Source organism: Hippichthys cyanospilos, chromosome 13, assembly GCF_059441005.1.
Source record: "Hippichthys cyanospilos isolate Australia breed blue-spotted pipefish chromosome 13, RoL_Hcya_1.0, whole genome shotgun sequence".
NCBI lineage: Eukaryota > Metazoa > Chordata > Actinopteri > Syngnathiformes > Syngnathidae > Hippichthys > Hippichthys cyanospilos.
The window spans coordinates 4,952,982-4,975,584 of record NC_142381.1 but is presented as its reverse complement, the minus strand read 5'-3'; the positions used below and the strand labels follow the sequence as shown (position 1 = coordinate 4,975,584).

Genomic DNA, 22,603 nt, shown 5'->3' with positions numbered 1-22,603 from the left:
AGTGTTAAACCATTTGTTTGATTTGGAATCCCAAAGGAGTGTTTCACCAGGGTACTTCTTGCAGATTGTCTTGGTCCCCAATGAAAGGCGGCTAAAGTCTTTATCACATTTGTACTGTATAGCCAAAAGTCCAAAGTCTATGAAATGAAATATGATTCCATGTAGCAAGAGGTTTATTTGATGAACAATCATGACAGTTTGAAAATTTGAGTCCAAGACAAAGTTGCGCAGGTTCTCGTATATGGTTTACTCTGACAGAAGCATATCGTCTATGGGTATATGATAATTGAGGGCAAACTTCATGGACAGTATATAAAAGCTAGGCTATTTCCATTACTTTGTTCTCCAGTATCATTCTGACTTACTTTGCACATTTCTGTTAAAAATAAAACCTGACCAAAAAGAAAAATGGCACATTTTATAGAAATTGCCTGTTACCTTATTGATGTGCAGAATATGTGCATGTCCATGACTAGTCTCATCACAGGCTGACAGTTCAATTAGTGTGAAGTAAATGTCACATGACGTCTCCCTCATGGGCCTTGTAATCATCAGCGTTTTGCTTTGAAGACCTTATAGTGTGTGAGTCAAGTGCTAAACCAACATTGGCTCATCAAGACATTTTCTGATCTTCGTAAGATTGCGAGCATTGCATCCAAAAAGTCCTAAGTTAATTTTATGTTAATTAGCTATTCCTCGTCAATTGGTTGGGGCTTGAGAGCGCAATCGGGTCGATGTGGGAGACCAATCATGTACGTGATGTGTGAAACGGCACATGCATTCGTTTTGCCATGAGCTTTTCAACAATGTTGGTCATCGTGTCTAATTTGGTTTTCTAAGCAGCCATTTTGTGTTAGGGTTTGCAAGCTTGTGTCAAGCCTTATCCGTGGGTGCCACCAATCACCAGAAGGAAGATAGACAGTGAAGATGTTTGAAGTCCTCAGAAGTTGTTTGATCTACAATGCTTGCAGACAGCCTCTGACTGCCACCAATGCAAAGTTACTTTGCGGTTCCACTCTTTGCTTTTGTTTGATGTTTCGAAGGTGTCACAGAAGAAAACTTGGCAGTGATTTATTTAATTTATTTCGTCTTTGCTTCGCCGCTTCCTTTAAAGACGTGTTTCAAGGAAAAAAAAAATGAGAGCAACGTGGGCTCGCAACTTTGCATACGTGTGACACTAAGATTGGTTAGAGCGTGGTGAATAGTTTATAGAACATTTTATTGACAGTCTTGCAAGACAATTAATTTCCTTAATGGGGAGGTGTTGGTTGTATCCATTTAACACCGCGTTGGATTGTTTTCCCAGTAAATAGTTTGATGAGCGGCAGGGGGAAATCCAGTATCCTCCCATACCCTTTGTTGTTTTAAAAGGCCCATATGGATTGTGAATCGGCAGTGGCTTTCAAAGCATCATTAGTCATGCACAAAAGACTGCGTTAGCACTTTAATATCAGCCTTGGGCTCAAGTTCTGAAGATCTCCCGTAATTGCCCACCTCTGCCACAATCTATGCGAAAGTGCCTGTTCATGTGTGTGTGTACTGTATGTGTGCGTGCTTGTGTGTGTGTACGCACCCGAGCATGTGTGTATATGTCTGTATTTGTTCTTTGTGCATTGACCTATTGTGAGCTTTCTTGACGGACACCAATATGCAAATCACGTGAATGATTGCCCAGATCTAGGCATTAAGGAAGAGTCAAACATGTCCATATACACATGATGAATTCTAATCTATTCAATCTTTTATCTCCCTTTGGCACTCATCGAACGTGTGTGTGTGCGTGTTTGTGTGTAGCGGTCCACCTGTTAGGTCTGACCTGGCATCTGCGGCACGGCGAGAGCCAGCTGTATGAAAATGGTGTGAGCTCAGCCGACCATCAACAGGAGGATCACAAAACAAGACCTACTAGCTCCATCCACCTGCTCGACACACTTAACCCCGAGAACACACATGCCAGTGACAGAGGTGAGCATAATAAAACCATAGTAATGACAGATATGGCAAAAAATCAGCCATCGACACTTCTTGACTATATGTCACTGTCAGAGAAATCTGACGAGGGCACGAAAGATGAAGCACAAAGTAGCAACACTGTATATGTATAAAATGAAATTTGCCCTTGTATGGAAACGAAACTATGCCTGTCTTTACACTGAACGCATGGGTGTCTCTCTCCATAAATAGGGCGCTGTCTGTCCAAAAGCGTGACCATCAGTCAGACCACTTTTATTTGAACCTTGGCTTGGATACACAATGTGACGCGTGTTCAGATAATAGACCTCGCTCCATGCATTACTTGAACTTATTAGTCATTTAAAAGAAAGGCAAGATAATTGGTTAATCATGTTCCCTCTTAGCTGCTACGTGACTTGAATCGACTCTCGCCCCTCACGTCTCAACCAGCTAGAGGAATTACTAACACCAATTTAACCCCATGATACGCTACATTAATTGTGAGTGTTGCAGGTCATGATGTCAGGCAGGACACAACAACCTTCATGGTTGGGCTGATGGATATTGCGTAGTTGTCAGTGCTCATGTTCAGCACTTAGGAGAGAGAAAGTTTAAGCTAAACTGCAACGCATTGCATTTTCGGCAACCTGGGATATCCCTAAAGCAACTGTTCTTGATGAATCCTCACATTCAGTGGATTAACGCTCAAACTAGGAGTTAAATCCTCGATGGTGGCGCACATTGGGGTCGTTGCGTTTACTTCTGACTGCGGCGTCGCAATCTATTGTTTCAACATCGGATTTAGGTGCAGGCTAAAAAGTAGGGCATAGAAATGGGCAAAGTTAAAATGATGGGTTGAAATTAATTCACTCCCCTCAGAGGTATTCCCTACATGGAGGATGGCCAGAGAGATTAGAGATTAAGTTATAATCCGGCGCGTTAGATTATCACGCTCATCCTGCTGTAGCCATCACCTCTCACACCCGAAACCGCGCAATCCCCCAGATTACACCGCAAGGCCTAGTGAGTGGAGGCTGCAGGGAACCAAAAGGATAAATACATGACACTAGAGAGAGATGAGCAGGAGAAGGGAGGTGGTAAGAAGACATAAATGAATGATGGCGACCGAGGATGGTGAAGGTGCATTTTCGCAAAAATGATTAATTGAATAATTATGCGTTTTAAAATAAATTCTAGTCTGCATATTTGGCCAGAGGCAAATACCTCCTTCTTCTCTTGTTTGGAATATATTTTTGTCTGAATTTCTTTGCTAAATTTCAACACAGTAGTAGGTGTATATAATTAAGAAGGGCCTTATTTTCTGTTTATCTCGAAATCAATTATTCACATTGAGAGATAGATGAAACAAGTTTGCCACTGATTTAGTATACGGTTCATTTTTATTGGTAAGGCTGAGTCACGGGGCTTTTATTGGTGCTTGAAAATCCACCAATGTTGCTTTCATGGACTGCTTTTTGTATAATACACATTTTACATCATGTATGTATAGGCTTGAATAGTTGCCTTGTTATATAAAGGAATAGATAAAAAATGGGTATCTTAAAGGTTGAATTCCTATATTTCTTTTTCCATTCCTGTTACACATAACCAAGGTTACTGGCACAGCACATATACATTTAAATGGGCTGCCTTAATGCAAACATTGGAAGCAGTATGAGCTAGAGAAGGCTATTTGATTGCTTCATTATTTCTGCAGCAGGATATTATAATTGACAAGCTGTGTCATTCATATGTGTATTCACGCTGTGTTTTTATGGTCTGTTCATGATCTCTCCTGCAGTTTCCCCATATCATCAGGCGCCCTTCGTAGGCCTTTACAAGTAAAAGTGTTTCTAATTAGCACAACTGTAATTGCTACTCACCCCATGATAATCAAACTGCTGAGAGTTTGTGATTGCACATGCTTTACTATTTCGTTATTTGACATGCCAGCTGAGAAATACCCCGAGTGTGCGACATTCTCTGAAAATAACATTTCGACATTAATGAACTATACGTTGGAGTATCGGGTTTGAGAATACCATTTGAGTCGCTGAAAAGCGCCAGATAAATTTATATCTAAATTGATGCAAAGTGACATTCTCTGGTAGCATATTGCCTCATTATCAAGTGAAGATTGTGGGGCTTGAGGAACGGCACTTGAGTCAATGCCATGGACGCATTCATAGCTGAAATCGGAGTCCATGCCAAATTCTTTTCACTTTAGCTTCTGGTTGGAAATGAAGTGTAGACTGCTAGTATGTGACAGAGGGCTCTTAAGAAGCACATCAATATTCTGTGCTGAGAGAAAGTTCAGGGTAGTGGAAACTGTGTAAAAATGAGAGAGAGGAAAAGAGAGAGCAAGTGAATACTGATGGACTAGTCCATGTTATACTGGTGTCATTGATTTTCTCACGCTGGGATACAGGATGTGAACGCAACACCCCTCCACACATGGACAGCCACATGCACACGCAAGCGCACATATCCATATATGCACAATAATCATTTGGTGAACCCCAGGCCTCAAGTTGATAAAACTTTAGATCAACATGATGATTTGCTACTCATCCCGCATTCAAATCACTCTGCCAAATTTAAGTGATCAATTCAAGCAATTTCTACAGTACAGTGGTACCCCTACTTACGAAATTAATTCCTTCCGGAAGTAATTTGGTTTTAACCTGCGGTTTATAGTCCGTTGCGGGCTGTAGATGACAAAATTAGATTTTCTGTTTCATGTTTGTTGTTTAATTTTATAATCAGGCGTGGCTGTTAGTCTGGAATTCAAGGTAATAGAAGTTATTTATTAAAATACTAAATATTTATCCTCCTGAATAACATATTTTGCACATCGTCCAATGTGGAAAAAAAAGAACACGTCGGATGATGGCATTTAATAAGTGTACCATTGGAAACCTCACAGGGATAAGTAAGTTTGTAGACAGGCAGACTTGTCAGTCACAGACATAGCCCGAGGCTTTGATGGTGGACGGTGAGGACGGGAGAGTAATAGAGGGCCTGAAGGCCAAGAGCATTATCTTCCCCTGACTCTGACTGACACTCATTAGGCTGCAGAGTGGAGAGAGGTGGCTGAAAGCTTATTAAGCCACCTGCTCAAAAAGACCTTTGTCGAATCAAAGTAATTATAGAGACCTTAGCCATTGTGATATTTTTATTCATCCTGCAGCAATTTTGCTTGCTTTTTGAACACCATTAATGTTGTCGGCACCAACGTGTGTGAGATTGACATCAAAGGCTCTAATGTGGACTAACACACATACGGTGTCATTCCCTCTAGATATGTCCCGTTATCCTGGACGGCCGCTGTACTGCTACCCTGTTCTTTAAGTCATTAGAATCTCAGGGTTAATAGCATGCATGCCAAATACATTCTAATTTCTTTGAAAAATGATTATGTAAAGTGTAATTGTTTTACCTGAATAACCTCCAGGCAAGAAAAAAATAATTAGACCCTCTGCTCCAAGTCCAAAAGTAGCTCACCATCATTAGCTGGCCAGGTACACACGTATGACAGATATTGGTTTTCATTTATAGCAAAGGCTTCTGGTGACACAATTCCGATTTCCGTGCTCCCAAATGGCACAATTCGGATGTGGGTCAAGGCAACTAGAAGAGGGTTGGAAAAAAAAGCATGCCTTTAGATATTCTCAAATTAGAATCAAGGCTGTTCCAAATATGGCCAACAAACAGTTATGAATGGCCTTTCTGCCAATGCAGTTGCAATATAAATGCACACATGGTTTAATTGGCTGAAGCAGTGTCATTATGTTGTTGTTTTTGTGTGCAGACGTTCCCATGGAACATCTTTATTTGAATCAATCTCTAGTTTCTAGCAAATATCTCTTTCTCTTTCTCGGTTCAGTTATTTTGGACACAACAGACACATCAACCTATCCAAGACCTCCTTCAAGCGACGGTCCTTTCACAGTTCACATTTGATGCAGAAACAATTTCAGCTCACCATAGGACAACCTGCGTATGCTTGAGCTCTGTAGCCTGGTCTTCGTTTGTATTCTGCAAGTAGTACAATGTGTGTTGATATGATCCGCCCACCATGGTTGAAAATCATTTTGCTGATATGCGGCCACGTCTTTGATATGACATGTTTGCAATTAGCACCCATATACAGAACACTCTCAATCTTTGCTGCCTTGTTTTGTCTATTCGTTTCGAGAGCACCACAATTTACATCCACCGCATTATTGAGAGTAATGGGCTGAATTTGTGAATTTCAAGGGCTCATTGTATTGCTTAGTTAATTATTAAAGTCAACAAAAGACACGTTTGCTCACATTTATGATTTTTTTTTCTCTGCTAAATTGTTTTCACTTCACTCGCCACTCCATACAGCAAATCTTACCCTGTAGATTCTTTTGAGTCAAATAAGAGCAATGAGACATGAGATTGTTGTGATACCTTTTGTTTTGCTTCGAATGTTTACAGTGTGTTAACGAGCCAAATGAGTGTTCACACATTGTATTCAAATCCATAAACTGATTCTCTCTGACAAGGGAAGTAACACAGTAACCACAGTGAAAGAAGCCCTTACTTCTACTCACTTAAAAGTGCAGTAGACTGACAATAGATGCTGTATGTGACATGTGGAACAGAACTTGGACCCTGAAGCAGACATGACACGGATGTGAAGAACTAAAAGTCTTTTTAAGCAAAAAAAAACAAAGTGACAACTGAGAGGAGGGCTGGACGCAGCAGCAGCAGAAGAACACTAGACGCTCTGACAATGTGTCTCTGAGCAACTCAAGCTTGAATACTGTGAGGTATCAGGCCATATATACGTATAGATATACAGTATGACAAAACAAAGGAACAAAGACACTAAAAAAAAAAAACAAGGTTCCAAGCACAGTCACAACAAATCTATTTAAGTGGCTAACTAAAATATAATTATCATTAAAAACCCATTCATATATATATGCAAATATGTATTTTTTTACTGGACCCATCAGGCCAGTTTGAGGTGCCCTAACACAGTCGCGTATGGGGCTTTTCCATTTGCTCAGTTCCAAGACGAACTCGCTTGGTCCCAAAGGGTCACTTTTCAATTAAATTTTTTTTCGGGTCTCAGCTTTTTTCAATAGAACAGGGTTCAGAACCATTTCAAAGGTGGTTTTAAAATTCCGTCTGTCCCCGGAAGAGTGGGGCTGTGTCATCACTGTCATCAGCGATGCAGCAAGGAAGAAACTCTGCTACACACTCCCATATACTTACATGCCGGCTATAACCAATCATAAAAAGTACAAAACATTTGCGTTTCTATTTTTATGTATTAAACTTCCGATTTCACATTATTTTGTGTTATGTTAAAGCTGCACTATGCAGGATTTTGCCGCCAACTCTTTTTAACATATCCCCTTTTTATTTGACATTTATGACTCGAACATATCTCCTAATCGGCAGGGGAGAGGGTGAAAAAGAGCGGAGTTCTTTGACTTGCCAGGCGGGGAGCCGAGCATCCACTTGACGTGGTTTGAGTTCAGTTGTGTTGCCGAATAGTACGAGTTGGCTGGAGAAGCTGGTTCATCGTTTCTAAAAAGTCACAACTTTGGATAACATGTCCACTTTGAAATGCACCACCTAAACTACCAGCGATAGAGATTACAAAACCCAAACATGAACACATTCGTTTTCCTCCAGATGGCATCACGGTAGCAGGGAATGGAAATGGTAACCGGAAACTGGTACGCCCCCTTACTTTCCAACAGAAATATGACACGGGCTGCCATCCATACAGGCCATAGTAGCTTCAAAAGGGGGTGATTAAAAACGAATGCCAGTTTCATTTCCCTGAGCGAAAAAATGAAATCGAGCTTGTTAGCCCGCTGGTGCGTCGTGATTGCTACAATGGACAGGATTTTAAGAGCCAATTTTTCTAAATTGGTTCGATGGTAGAATTCTCTGTCAGAGCTTAGGATGATGTATGTTGTGCTTCATCTTTGACTTGTGAATGTTAATTTTTGTAACTTGGAACTATAAGTAAACTTTCTAAGATCAAAGAATGGTTGAAAGACAGCAAAATGTTTTATTTACAAAAATAAACATAAATAAATCGGAAATTGGGGTTTGCCATGTATCCAACAAAGTGGACGTCATGTCATTGGTTAGTATATTTCCAGGACAGATCATGTGGTTTTGCCTCGAGGTTTTAAAAGGATGCATTTTTGGTCCAATATTATGTTAGTTAAGGTCCACAAATGTAAATGTGCATGGAGATAATTTGTAACCTTCCGCTTCGAGAAACATTCATACATTTGCATTGTTTACTCTTATTTTTATGAGGACAAGAAATAGGTCCTTGTACTACAATATGTTTGGGTGCAAAAAAGAAGTAGTTGTTCATGGAATACCATAACTGTGTTTGAGCTTCACATTAGGTTTGGATAGGTTTATTCTGAGTGCTTAAGCACATCAAGTCCACAGATTCAGTAACGTATGTTCATTACTCAAACATTTTTAATTGTATATTTTGTAAATATTTCAATTACCGTAATATTTTCAATATTCAGCCCCTATGTTTTGAAGCGTATCTTGAAGTGTATTTTGAAGTCTATCTGGTTGGAGATGGCGAGTCTCAAAATCAAACATTGACAGTTGCAATATGAAAGACCTTGAGGTATCCGAGTAACTATTCAATCTCTTGGTTTTCTGCTATTCCTACACAATGTCTTCATCTTCCCCAATTTCGAGCAGAAAAAGTATATGCTTTTTTTTTTCTGCTGAGAGAGATGCGAGGGGTTTTTCCTCTTTCTTGCATCAGCAGCAGTAAGTTGACGTGGCCAGCTTTTCTTTTGGACGTTGCTTCTCTCTCTTCTGGGCTCATTCGCCCGCCCATCTTTTTCTTTCTCCTCCTACAAATCTTCCCCTCCTCCCCTGCTTTCCCCAATCCCCGTACTTGCAGAAGCCTCCAGCTCTGGTGTCTGTCCTCATATTGCATCAGACGAGAAGAGCTACAGTACAGTAATTAGCATCAAAAGGACCTGGTTGCTCATCTCCCTGCCAGTCAACTGACCTGCCACGCTGCCTGCGTTCGTGTCTGTCTGCGTGTGCTGCGCCAACTGCCATGCCCGATTCATGTCCTATTCATCTAGAGTTGAATAAAAGGCTTCTTACCTCGGGACATCCATCCCTCTGCTGGCCTTTATTTTTGTGGTGAGACACATGAGTGAGGATTAGCATTAACGGGAATAGACCGAGGAGGTATACTCAGCAGGAATGCATAAAAGCATACTTTAGTTCTGCCAAGCTGCTTACATCCTACTCCTATAATTGGAGAGTATTTTGTATGTTTCTCTCTCCGTCCAATCACATCCGAACCAAAGGACCCCAGGCTTTTGGGCAGGGATTGTTTTGCATGGATACTCAAATTGCCTCTGGTTTTAAAATAGACTTTCTGTGGTAGACCTCAGTGGTTGTTAAAAAAATAACACATTTCTCGGTTGAATTCTTCTCTCCCAGTGATTTTAAATCGCTTTATTTGGAAATACAGAGGAGTTGTTTTGTTTTTTTTTCTTGCCCCATAGTGGTCTTTTTTTTTTAATTTCTTGGTTTGCACAGTACAGATTGTTTGCATTCAGATGGTTATATGTCTATATATTACAAACCCCATCCAAACGTGAAAAGGCAATAAAACACAACAATCCTGTCTTGTTTTTGAGGAAAGTGTGGCAATGCAGAATCTAAAGAGGACTTATATATATATATATATATTTTTTTTTATTGTACTTTTACTATTCTTTAATTGAATGTAATGTAAGATATTAAAAGGTGTTTGAGTGCCAAGAAAAACACATTTTAATAACATTGATATCTGTATTATTATTATTATTATTACAGCTATATTAAATTGTCACAATGCAAGCTTTGTGTCCTAGAGGTATTAAAGTTCTTCACCCCGCCTTTTGCGCAAAGACAGCTAGGATAGGCTCTAGCAGGCCTGTGACCATCATGAGGATGAGTGATAAATAATGCATGGGTGGATAAATATATGCAAATACCACTGGCATACCTCGATGCATTCTGCTTGGCATTTCAGTGAATTTCACCACTTGTACATGCTCTATGTACCTGAAGCTATCTATGTATTTATTATATTTTTAAATGTGTTATCATCACACAAAAGCCATCCAAGCCCTCATTTGCAGGTCACTTTGAGAAAGCCAACTATTCAGACACATGTGCAGCTCTAATAAATCAGCGGGAATTGCGCCCAAGTCAGCCTAGTGTCATGTCATTGCATTACCTGCCCAAATCAATATTGCGATTTTTCAAAATAGGAATTGATCATTAAGAATGTTAAGCTTAATCAGTAAGATCGCAATATTACAATTTACAAAGCAAGACAACCGTAATATGTAGCGTGAAGGTTTTAAACAATGGTATCTCGCCGTTCGCTTGCTCACTGTCATTTCATTGTATAAGATATATGGCAGCTGGCTTGTGGGTGTGCATGATGTTGCCATAATGGAGTGGAAAAGCAGCGGCCATTATAGATAGAGCGCGCACATGCTCATTCATGAATCTGCCCCAACTGTTCATCTGCCTTTGTCGACGTAACGATCGGCGGGCTCCCCTCTGTCGCCGTATTTCCTCCATCTTCTTTTGGAAGCTCAGATATATCTCACCATAAAGTCAGGCACAAAGAGGGCTGAAAAGGTTTGCCTGCTCCCCTAACACAAAAGACTGAGGCCTGGTGGTTGATAAAGGCTTATGGAGAGGCAAGGAACGAATGGTCAAGGGAATTTTGGAGATACCCATTCTCCTTCCGCACAAAGACACACACTCACTCAAGACGCAATCTGTCTGCCATGATTTTATTTGTGATTGCATCCATACATGTGGGCATCCCTTGTCTTCAATCTACCTCTAACTCTCTTCCTTTTTATGCACACTATTTTTCTCAGTAAAAGATGCTAAAATAGCATGGGTCGTGGCCCATGTAGATAATGCTCAGACAAAACACTCTTTTTTTTTTTCAAGCAGTTGATCTTCAATGCAGAGCCTATCCAAAGGACTGCTGATGCAGAGTCTCTTTAAAAGCAGGAATTTTCTAGCAATGAGTCATTCCTGATGCCTCTTCAGTCTGACTTCATTAGAAGAGCTGTTGATCCCAATGATGTTTAAAGACATGGAGCCGGTATTTCATTGGGCCTTTGATTGTGGCGAGAGCCCCTCGTTGTCTTTGATGCATCGAAAGTATATGACCTTTGTACCACCTTTTTCAATCTACAGAAAAGTGGGTGCGTGGACGAACCATCGACCGTGGCGAGGTTGACATTGGAACACAGCAGAATCAGGCCATTCCACCAGGAGTCTTTTGGAGGTTTCATATGACTGTGCACCATCCAACCCACATCAAGTTCAATCTTTCCCTCTCCCACAATGCACTGTTGGGGGTGTATGGACGCAGGAATATTCCACCCACACACACACAGGTGAGCCCCGGTTGTGTCAGACACATTCCAAGCTTGTCATGACACTAGCATCCCAATTAACAAACGAAAAATGTCACACTCTCTTCAATGTCACACTATCAGGACATAGAAAAAAAAAAAAAAAAAAAATATATATATATATATATATATATATATATATATATATATATATATATATATATATATATATATATATATATATATATATATATATATATATATATATGAGCAGTTACCCAACTTCTTGTCAATGTTTCCTTATGTTTTCAGTTCGACTTTGTGAAACTATTGGATGGGAAGGCATTACCGAGATCTTTGAGTGATCCAGTTTCAGCTGGCAAAGCACCTAAAGGTCTGCTACTGAGTGGCCTTCAAGAAACACGTTTCATTGAGTACCTGGACCCTGGAACCTGGCATTTGGCTCTTTACAATGATGGGCGCAACCTTGAGCAAGTCTTTGTCCACAGCACTCCAGTTGGTGAGAAAAAGATTTGCATGTTCACGGCTTGCAATATTTTCGCTTCCACAGTATGACCACCTGTCTCAAAGCCCGTCATTGCCTTGTCCTTTCTCAGCATTCATCTGTTTATGAAAAAAATGGCTGACACGTTGAAGTGCCAAGTCATTTACTTTTGTGAACTTTCCATATTATTCAAGTTAAGTGAACTTGGTGTGGAGAGAGACTGTCATTTGAAAACGAATGATAACAACTGCTTGTGGTAATGGCGAAACCTCGAAGAGCGCTGATTGCTATGACACACATGGATCCCAGCATAATTTGAAGTCTGACAAATGCAGGACTGCGTGGTTGAATCCTGACAAGTGGATAATTACCAGCAGCATTTTCATTTGGGATTACATGAAATGAAGGTACTGGCACAGTAAAAACATTGAAAGGTGACAATAATTAGATGGGCAGTATGAGGAAAAAAAAAATGCTGAGAGATCAAGTACATGCAACATAAAATGCATTTCAGAGCTAAATATGACTCAAACCTACCAATTTCTCCAACACGGGCTGAAAATGGAACACGATCATTGCAATGTTTTTATTTTGTGAGTATGGTGAGTGATACACTCGAGATATGAGGTGGCACACTGGAGAAAATGAGCCAACTTTCCACCAACAGCATCCCCTCTGCTCTACGCTACTGTACACCAAAGAACATTGTGTCTCAACCACCATCTCCCCATCAGCCCCTCCCCACCTCACTAGTGACTGATCTTAACAGCCATCGTAGCAAGTGTGCACTGCACACAGTGACAAAAACAAAGAGCAGAAGGATTATTGCACCTAGTGCTTGGTTTGTGGTTGTTTTGGAATATTCACTCAAATTTAATCAAAGGAAAGTTGTGGAAGCGAGAAATTGTTCATTCTTTGTCCTCGTTACGTAAATGGTGGCTGTTTTCTCTGGGTGGTTTGTGCTGCAGCACATTAGAATCTGTCTTGGACCAAAGTATTTACATCACTTTTTAAAACGGGGCTACTTTTTTTGAAACCACAAAGCAGGAGGTTTCAGTAAAGCCAGTAGAGTAGAGCCACATAGCTTTCCCTGTGGAAACTTTGCTTTTGTACAGTAGAGTAACAAACGTCGGTGGAAATGCAGCTTTAGGTGCCTTTTCTCAAGTCACATCAAACCATCTTCCACTCAGGTGGTAAGGTTTTTAAAAACAATAATTTCTATTTAAAAAGAATGAAAGCAAATTTGCAATGCTACGTATATGTTGCATTTGTATTAAAACAAACAAAAAAAAAACATTGCTCTTCAAAGAAATTAAAAACTGACTGGCTGAATTTATATATTGAGACTTTACATACTGAGTCGAATGTCACTAAGTTGAAAGTAATTTGGATTAGTGAAACAGACATGTGATAGTGTACGAGAAGAAGTCTCTCTGACAAGTCAAAATATATATACAAATAATAGTTTGATAACGATTGATTGGATTTTTTTGGTAGCGAACCAAAATAACATTCTTTTTTCCACCAAAAAATTAAACAGTGCAATACATATATAACAATCAGAAAAATGACAATCTCCATCACAATGTTAAGAAAGCCTGCTCTTCATAAAGACTCAGATCCCATCATTCACCTTGAAGAAGCCGTTGAAAAGACTCGGTTCAGTTGTGAAAGTCAAATAAGTAGAAAGCAGATCATTATTACTGAGTAAAGCTATTTTTTAACAGAAATACTCAAAACACAAAAATATGTTACATTAAAATCACTCGGCCAAGTTCTGCCCAAAAGCATGCACTTGAGTAAATGAATGTTACTGAATGTAGCATGTTACTACCCATTTCTGCTTAAAACTATTAGGAATCCGATGTTGCAGATCTTTTGTTTATGTTTGTTTTTTGTGTTGGCACAGTCCTTTATGTAGATGACTGACAGCGTTCTACCAATAAGCATTGTGTTTTATTCCCGTGTCGTCAGACAGTTGACATGTTTGATTTGAATACTGACATGTAATAGACATTTGTTTCTGTTGTGTAGTCTGGTTTGAAATGGAACCAGCCTCCCTACACTTGTATAAATATAGGCAAAAGAAATAGACATTGAATGGCAGGTGGCAGTATGTGATTGTCAAAGGGCTCGGGTTACAGAAGAAGAATAAAGGATTTATGACAACGCTAATTTTACTACAGGTTCAAACAATACTTACAAACTATCACTGCATTCTTTCGGATGAAGGAAATCAAACCCAGTGAGCCATGAGGCAGCGCACTCAAACATGAGCCGACGGAGCCGATGCAGACGGGAGCCTGAGAGAAAGATAAGATACGAGATGATCATTGTTGGGAAATTGAGCTTTTGTGCGGCAAATAAGTAACCGGATCCTGCAACGAATAATAAGAATAAATAAGGGGGCATATGAATGCTCTTTAGGAAAAAATAAATAAGATCAATAAAGCTTCTTCAGGTTGACAGAGGGAACATTTGAGAACATGAAGAATATGAAAACAATACGTGAAGTCAATGCTGATTTACCCGGATAGGCTTGTTGTCATAAAAACACATGGGAGGCCATAAAGCATGGCTGCAAAAGCAATGAGGTATGTGATTACGTGTCCTGCAATGCTGTCATGGGCCATCATAATGATCATTAATTTCCTGAGATGGTATAAAAGGGACATTTAAAGCTGCATGTGTTTGGTTAGCTGATAGATTATTGTGTTTATTTATAGACTACCTTTGGGTAACAGTAAAAATATAATTGCTCCTGACTTGGACACAGAAAAGCCAGAACATTGTGCATATATACGTTGAACCAAGAAAATACATCGATGATTAAGAGAAAGTAATTTATAAAGAAAAGACATTACATGATGAGTACGTCAATTATTCACCTCTCTCTGCACACACTGGACTAATTGTGCGTAATTCAAATACTGAGCATTTCCGCGTGCACAAACTCAGCTATGGTTCATCTTTGTAGTACTAGTAAAAACAAAACTTAAAAATGAGTTATGATCATGTGGGCGTCTACACATTTCTTTGAACCCGATGAAATGATGGTTAGAAATCGCATGGGTATTTTTAGTCAGCTGAGTCAATTCATTTCGCATTAAACCCAAGGGTCATAAAGCATGGCTGGGACTTTAAAAAGCTCATAAACTACAATTGGAATGCTTATTTGACCAATCAGACCACTTGAGCGGAAGTACCTATTTTATAATCACACTTAGCTGCAATAACTTATGGCATGAGTGATTTCCAACAAAATGGGTTTAGTCAATGGAAAGAATAGATTATGCACGTGCACACGTGCCGTATAGTCAAATACACTGGTCTTCATGCATTACTTGTTAATTGCCTGGAGAATTTTATAGCAAAGATATTGACCTGAAACCGCGTAATTCACCGTTACACGCTTCCCGACCTCCAGCTTTCCGAAAGATCATACCGTCTTCTCGGAAATAAAAGCTCCTCAATGACCTTGCAGATGAATTCTCGCTCATTGCATTTGTCAGGTGCCACATCCCGTATTAGAATTTACACGTGCGAGTTTATTTTTCTTCCAAGACGGTAGAAGACTCACATGAGGAGTTTTTCTGACTGTGTGGGAGATGATTGGCACGCTTCTCCATCAGTGTGACGATGACAGGTGATGGAGGTGAAAATGACTTTGGTTTCTATAGTGATGCACTGCTGTGGAGGAATAGTGCTGCCTATCTCATTAGCATGTGTCACTCGTGCCTCAAGGCGAGAGTCACACTATTTCGCTGTGTGTTTGTTTGTAAAATGTGTGTGTGTGTCTGTGTGGGTGTGTGGTCCAATGAAGGATTTGTCATTCATGCCACCTCAATAAAAGCAGGCAGCGAACAGCAGTGGTTTGACTCTTGAGTAGATCATTATCCAGAGAAACAGAGTAGGATAGAGTTCCAATCTGTGTATTATATGTCCTTTCTATTTACAATGAAAACAAAATGGTGGCAGCGAAAATTTGCCTGATCATATTTCAATTTCGACTTTAATCAAAACTACAAAATTGGGATCCACCAGGATGCACGATGGTGTTTGATTTTAATATTTCATTGGCCGTCGTGTGATCCAGCAGTTTGGGAACGATTATCAGTTAATAGATATCCCCGCCTGTCGCCAGTCACAACCAGTCAGGTCCACAACCACAAAACGTCAGATTATCAGTCTACTGTATTCACATACTGACCCTAGAAAGTAAGTATGGTATAGTGCAAATAGGGAGACCAAGAAAACCAAAACCTAGCAGATGAAAAACATTGAGTTAGCAAAAATCTAACCCTTTCATTTCTGGCATATATTACTTGTTTATAAGTCTAGGATACTTGGAAAATTTGTTAAAAAATCCCCACTTCCAGTTCCACGGAATACCACTGCGATCGTATATCCCATAGACCACAGTACTTGTACAATAAAGTGCCGGAGTAGTGAAAATGATCACCAAACACCTACAATTCATAGTAATCAGTGTATTCTATAGTTACACACATATGTAGCACATATCCATATATTTACACAATACGAGATGGTTATTTCATCTCAGTTTTGCATGCTCAGTCACCTAAAGGCACTGTGGACATCACAAAGTTTTATGTTATAGCAGCAACGTCAACCAGAGGCGGGAATTATTCATAATAAAAATAATAACACAACGATGCACTGTCATTTACTGACCACTGCTTGCATGCAGTACAACAGTAACATCACACAATAAACTGTTCCCACTAACCGAGTCATTCACAACGTCAGATTTTGTGTTCTTCAATCCCGTTCCAAATTGTGTTCTTGTAAACAATTTGATGATGAAGCGCTGATGTATGTAAATGTGCGTGCGGCGTGTTTGCAACCTGTAATGCAGCATAATGTGCTTAGTGCAACACAGAGTAAGTGAGTGCTTGGACAGTCTCCAGAGAGTGATAGCAGCTGGATCAGGCTAATCTAATATAGCTACTGTGTCGAGGGAGCCATCCATTGCTTATCACATATTTCATTCAATAATAGAAAGCCATGCCAGTTGATGGAGTTCCATGTGGATTATTTTTCCTGTTTTCTGCCTTTAATGTCTTGAATAAATGAATACATTAATGACGTCTGTGTATGTTATTGCATAGACACAATGGACGGCTGCTCCAAAGGATGTAACGGAAATGGGGAGTGTGTTGCTGGACGCTGCCACTGCTTTGCTGGATTCATGGGTCCTAACTGTGCCAAAGGTAATCAAACGCATTTGAAAATGTTGTGTAAAGTGAGAATATCATTCACTTTACTGGTGGAAACCTACTTTTCTTTGCCAACTGAAGATTCAAAGGAATAGCTGAGTGCATGGCCTCTTTCTGCCGTTTGAATGAATATATGAAGGAATCAATAAATAAAGACATTCATCATAAAGTCTAATGAGAATGATGTAATTTGTCACCTCTCAATACAGTGAAACATTAAATAATCTTGCGTTTCATTGGCTTCAATGCAGAATACTCGTACCGTCGTACCTCTACTGACGAACGCCTCAAGATACAAAAAATTGAGGTTACGAAACGCCTCGGCTGAGAAATATTGTCTCTTGTAACAAGAGAAAAATCAAGATATGAAAGGCAACATTGTTGACAGATAATATGAGACACGAGACACCAGTGCTCGCTCCACCAAGACTGTAATGTAATATGTTATCAAAACAATCAACAAGTTATCAAAATAATCCAAAAATAAATGGTATTGCTCCTGTGGACTTGTAAATGATTCCTGGATCACTGAAAATATGAAATAAAAACGTACAAATTTAACACCCTAAAACACCCTTTCTCTGCACTCACGCCAGCATCATCTCAAGGCAAACAATTGAACTGCATTCATATTGTCAACTGCTTCAGTCATATGATTAATTTGAAGGGTTTAGAAGTGTTTTTTATTATTCTTTACATGATATATTTTGATTATTATGCTCTAATTAATACACTATGAGTTTTTTACAGTTTTGATACATTGTCATGATTTAATAATACTAATTTAAAGGGTTTTGGATTATTTGGGGTTGCGTGGAACAAATTAGACTACTAAAAAGCTGCTCTACTTATGAAAGTTTCACGCCACAAAATGTATATCCGGAACAAATTAATTTCGTAAAGCGAGATACTGGTGTATCTCCAAAATAATCACTTTTCTGGAAACTCCAAAAAGGGCAAGTTCTTTCAACCATTAGCAGGCCCATATTCAACACTTTAGATCGGTCAATAATTTGTAAAAAACACTCAAAACGTTTTCACTGACCAAAAATATAAATTTGTTGAAAAAATATGAAATTCACCACTGTGATTTATGAGGCTTTAGCCTGACGCCAGATTGGTGTCCTGATAAAAGGTTATACATAATTTTGTTGCCATTGGTGAGAAACCATGCTGCATTCGATATACAAACAAACATAAAAAACATGTAAACCTCCCTTGTGCTTTGCACAATTGGCAAATTAAAAAACAAAAAGAACTAATAACTCCTCTCATCTGTCAAGTCTTTTTCTTCCATTTACAAAGTGTACATTTAAGTTTATTTTCTCAGACTGAATCTTTTTCAAAAAGGAAATGCTCAAAAGACTGAAAAATCCATCTGCGGAGATTATTTTAAACAGACATTTTAACAAGCGTGACTTTTACCCTCTGTCTTTCTGTCTGTCAGTGAGTCCCAGCCGTTCTTTGTAGATTCTTCCACCACATTTTTCACATTAAAGCAATATGGTGACTTAAATGCCAGCCACCTCTGACTCGCAAGAAGCTTTACATCTACACGGAATTGGCAAAAAGAAATGAAGTGATATATATATATATATATATATATATATATATATATATATATATATATATATATATATATATATATATTTTTTTTTTTTTACTTAAAAGCCAATCCACCAAGGTCCGAGCAATATTTTCTATAATGACAGCATGACAAAGTATCTGCTGCACAACTTAATGGGCTCTCACTCTGTCTCTGCACCACTTCTACATCTAGATTAGAGAGAATTACTGTTATATTTATCATTTGTTCCTACCTCGGGATTATTAAAAAAAATTGCTGGGTACTCATTAGACAGCATCTACAATGTTGCTTAATGAGCATTCACAGCTAGGAGTTGTCACTTTTCTCTGTGTCCTACGGTATCGTGTAAAAAAATATTCTAATAACCTAAATAGAAAACATTTCATGATATATATAGTGCAATCAACCCAGCAACCTAGTATTGCAACTGTATTAAATAAGTATATCATTCTGGTAATAATTTTATACAGACTTTTACTTGGGTGTCTCCATTTCTTTTTCTCGCTCCCTGTTGTGAAATGTAATCTTCTCCTTTAGCTTTCCCCGCCTTGCTTCCAGTCTTATTTCTCTATTCTGATTTTTGTTTAGTTTTTTAATTGAAAAACTATTTTCTGTATTGATTTATTTACCCACATCATTTCTGTATGTGTTTCTCTCATCTTTGCTCATGTAGTTGCATTGTGATATTCGTTGCTTAAAGCTATGGTAAGAGTTGTAAAAAGTGGTGTGTATGAATTGCCTCACAATGGAGCAGATCATATTTACAAATCATCAAACCAGACACATAGATTTATATAATATGCAGTATCCAAAAAAAAAAACCATTAGCTGATAATCTGCTTTCAAATCCATTTGACATGTCTAACTAACAGCAATGAGGTGTGATGGTGTGTGTGTATAGGGGGGTGGTGCCTACCTGGATGGCTGCCGCACCGCTCTCCATCTTTGCATAAAGAGAGCTCCTCATTCCATAAAACCCTAATGCTCTCCTCTCTAATCTTTCGTTTTCACAATTGTTTTCACGGCCTGTTCAGAGCAAGTGAGGTGACGTTGGGGGGATTTTCTCCAATTCTTGGGTTGCCGTGGTAGCCGGGCTCAGGTGGTGCTTGAGTAAATTGAAACAGCGTGAGTGATAAGCTGGGATGCCTGTGTGTGTTTTTAGTGTGTATATGTGTGTGGCAAAGTATTAGTGTGTGTGTGTGTACGTGAGGAAGAGAGGAAGACTGTTTGAGGATTTGCCGAATCCATGCAGCGGCTGAGATAAGAGTGTGTCACCCCTCGCACACTGGGTTACTGCGGTCTCCCAGCTAATATACTGCGGTACTATGCGTGTCTTTTCACGTGGCTGTAATCTGTGTTTGTCCTGTTGCAGATTCGTGCCCTGTGTTGTGCAGTGGTAACGGCGTGTATGAGAAGGGAAGATGTGTGTGCCTGACCGGCTGGAAGGGAGCGGAGTGTAATGTTGAGGAAGGTCAGTGTATCGACCCCACCTGCTCCAACCATGGCTCCTGCATGCACGGCATCTGCATATGTAGCCCAGCCTACAAGGGAGTAAACTGTGAACTAGGTAAGACACTAAGACAGACATTTTGCAGTAGGTATGCTTTTTCAGCCTCGTGACGTTGATGACCTTGCCTGTTTTCAGTGTTGATTGTTACAGAACATGGCCCAAAATAAGCATCACTGGTCCTTATAGGTACATTGTTTTGGAGTTGCAGAGAAACTGCGATGATCAAATAGTCACGGACAGATTGGTTCTCTTCGTATTTAAGTTTAATTTTGGTTTCACAACTTCTTCCACCACATTTTTCACATTAAATAGTGAACTGTGTTTAGATTTAAACACCAAAATAGAGAATAATAAAGCTCCGGTGGCAACCAGTTATTCCAATACCACCAAGGCTCTAAAAAGCAAAAACAAAAACAAAAAAAAAAGTTAAACAGCTTTGTTGCAGTGAGCAAAACTATCAACCTATATGTGGTTTGTAATGCCATAAACAATGAATGTGTCGCCTTTTGTTGAGACATATTGTAGCAGCGCATCTATTCACAGCTTTTAGGAATCTATCTACGACTTAAGACAGACTATTAAAATACCTACAGCCTGTTGCATCTGCACTTCTGGGAGGTTATCGATACTAATATTCGAGCTTTACCAAGTCACACCAATATTTCCCAATGTTTTAATCATTATTTCACTCACTAGACCACATACCCTTTTCTTATATACGAAAAAAAATCTTACTTGGAATTATGATGATGTATTTATTCCTACCACGTCAAATGAAACTGAACTGAGAGAATGTTTACACAACAGGCAACTGATTCAGAAGAGAAAAGATTAACTGGATGCTGTATGTAAAACCAACATATTGTAACTGTTGTATGAGTAGGACAACACTGTATGATTAATTGTATTTGTTTATTTCAATCATTTCATTTGTATGGTGAAAATGATCATCAGAGTTGTTTCTGGAAAAATAACTGCTATTGTTAACATCATTGGGATGTATATTTACATTTACTGATGACTCGGATGTGTATGCAAATCATAAATCAATCTGCGTTCATTTGAGTGGAGATAAAATCTATTTATTAGACGGAGGGTAAAATTGAGTTTGCTCCAAATATGAAAAACAATAAAGTATTCTTAGCCAAAGTTTTCTCATTATGAACTTCAGTCAGTTATGTTTGATTACCGTAATTTTGTTAATGAGATGGACAAGCATTTGACCCTGCAATAAAAAGTCGGTAACTGGTCCATGAAGTTACTATCATGTGGATGAGTTTTATATAAACTGGATGATATAAACATAATTTTTTTTGTATGATTGCAATTATCCTCACAGCATGTGGGTGAGGTTGAAGGAGGATTGAGGTTATGTTGTGTATGTGGTTGGTTTTCTGTAAACTGCTGTCATCAACCCAATTTCCTGCCCCAGCTGGCAGCCGTTTACAGCCAGTCCAACATCAAACAGTACATCTGATGACTTGCTGTTTGAGATGGCGGAAGTTAAAAAATTGATATGTGCACAGATTTTATCCACGCTACCAAAATGTTCAAAAGAGTTTTCCCCAGTTCTCATTGCCGATTCCAAATCAAGGAAAATGCATTCCTTCATCCACGCTTTCATTGACATTGTTGTCTCCAGTTGGCACAGTGCAAACATAAATGATTCCTTGCTAATGCACCATAATGGCCTCATAGAGGCTGACAACATGTACTTGCCTGGATGTACAATTCTCTCGTGAATAGGCCAGGAGGCGAGGTCCATGAATAAATGTCTGCTTTCAGTATGGTAACCATAGAAACCATCTTTAAAGGCCATGTCTCTTTTTCAAACTTAATATAAACTGTTGGAAAAACACATTTATTTCTCAACAAATTAGTGTCACAGCATCACCTTAAAACTGGTTAACATACAGCAAATCCCCTTTTAATACAATGCTACCAAAGAATAGATGCTGTATATCTGTCCAAGACAATTTGTATTTGTATTTCAAAGTGGTGTAACCATTTGATTGAGTTCAGTCTTTAGACCTATAAAAAAAACAAACACACACATGTATATATACTTTAAGAGATGCTGTTTTTGCGACAGTGACTATCGTTATGGGTACAGTCATCAGTTTTGCAACCCTCCACTGTATAACCACTAATTATAAAAATATTAAAGCCACATTAGTCATAGCTTTATGCCGTACTTAATTGTAACCTCTCAGCGCAGCATTTGAAAACAGCCCCATATTGTAATCCATCGCCTGCGGAGACCGAATCACGTGTTTGACCTTGAACAGCAGAGCCGAGTTTTGCTGTGCCGAGGCGTTGCGCTGAGCTCTGGCTCGGCGCTCAGAGTTGTAATTACGCACACTAACACTGACCACC

At 39.2% G+C, this 22,603-nt stretch overlaps 1 protein-coding gene across 1 annotated transcript in view; it reads left to right on the top strand.

The window, feature by feature from the left end:
* tenm1 (teneurin transmembrane protein 1) overlaps positions 1–22,603 on the top strand; it is a 148,118-nt gene that overhangs the window by 68,001 nt on the left and 57,514 nt on the right. Inside the window, exons 6-10 of the mRNA XM_088431226.1 lie at positions 1,795–1,965; positions 11,224–11,426; positions 11,697–11,904; positions 17,022–17,123; positions 20,090–20,284. Of these exons, the coding sequence (XP_088287352.1) occupies positions 1,795–1,965; positions 11,224–11,426; positions 11,697–11,904; positions 17,022–17,123; positions 20,090–20,284 (879 nt within the window). The remainder of the gene's footprint in view (positions 1–1,794; positions 1,966–11,223; positions 11,427–11,696; positions 11,905–17,021; positions 17,124–20,089; positions 20,285–22,603) is intronic.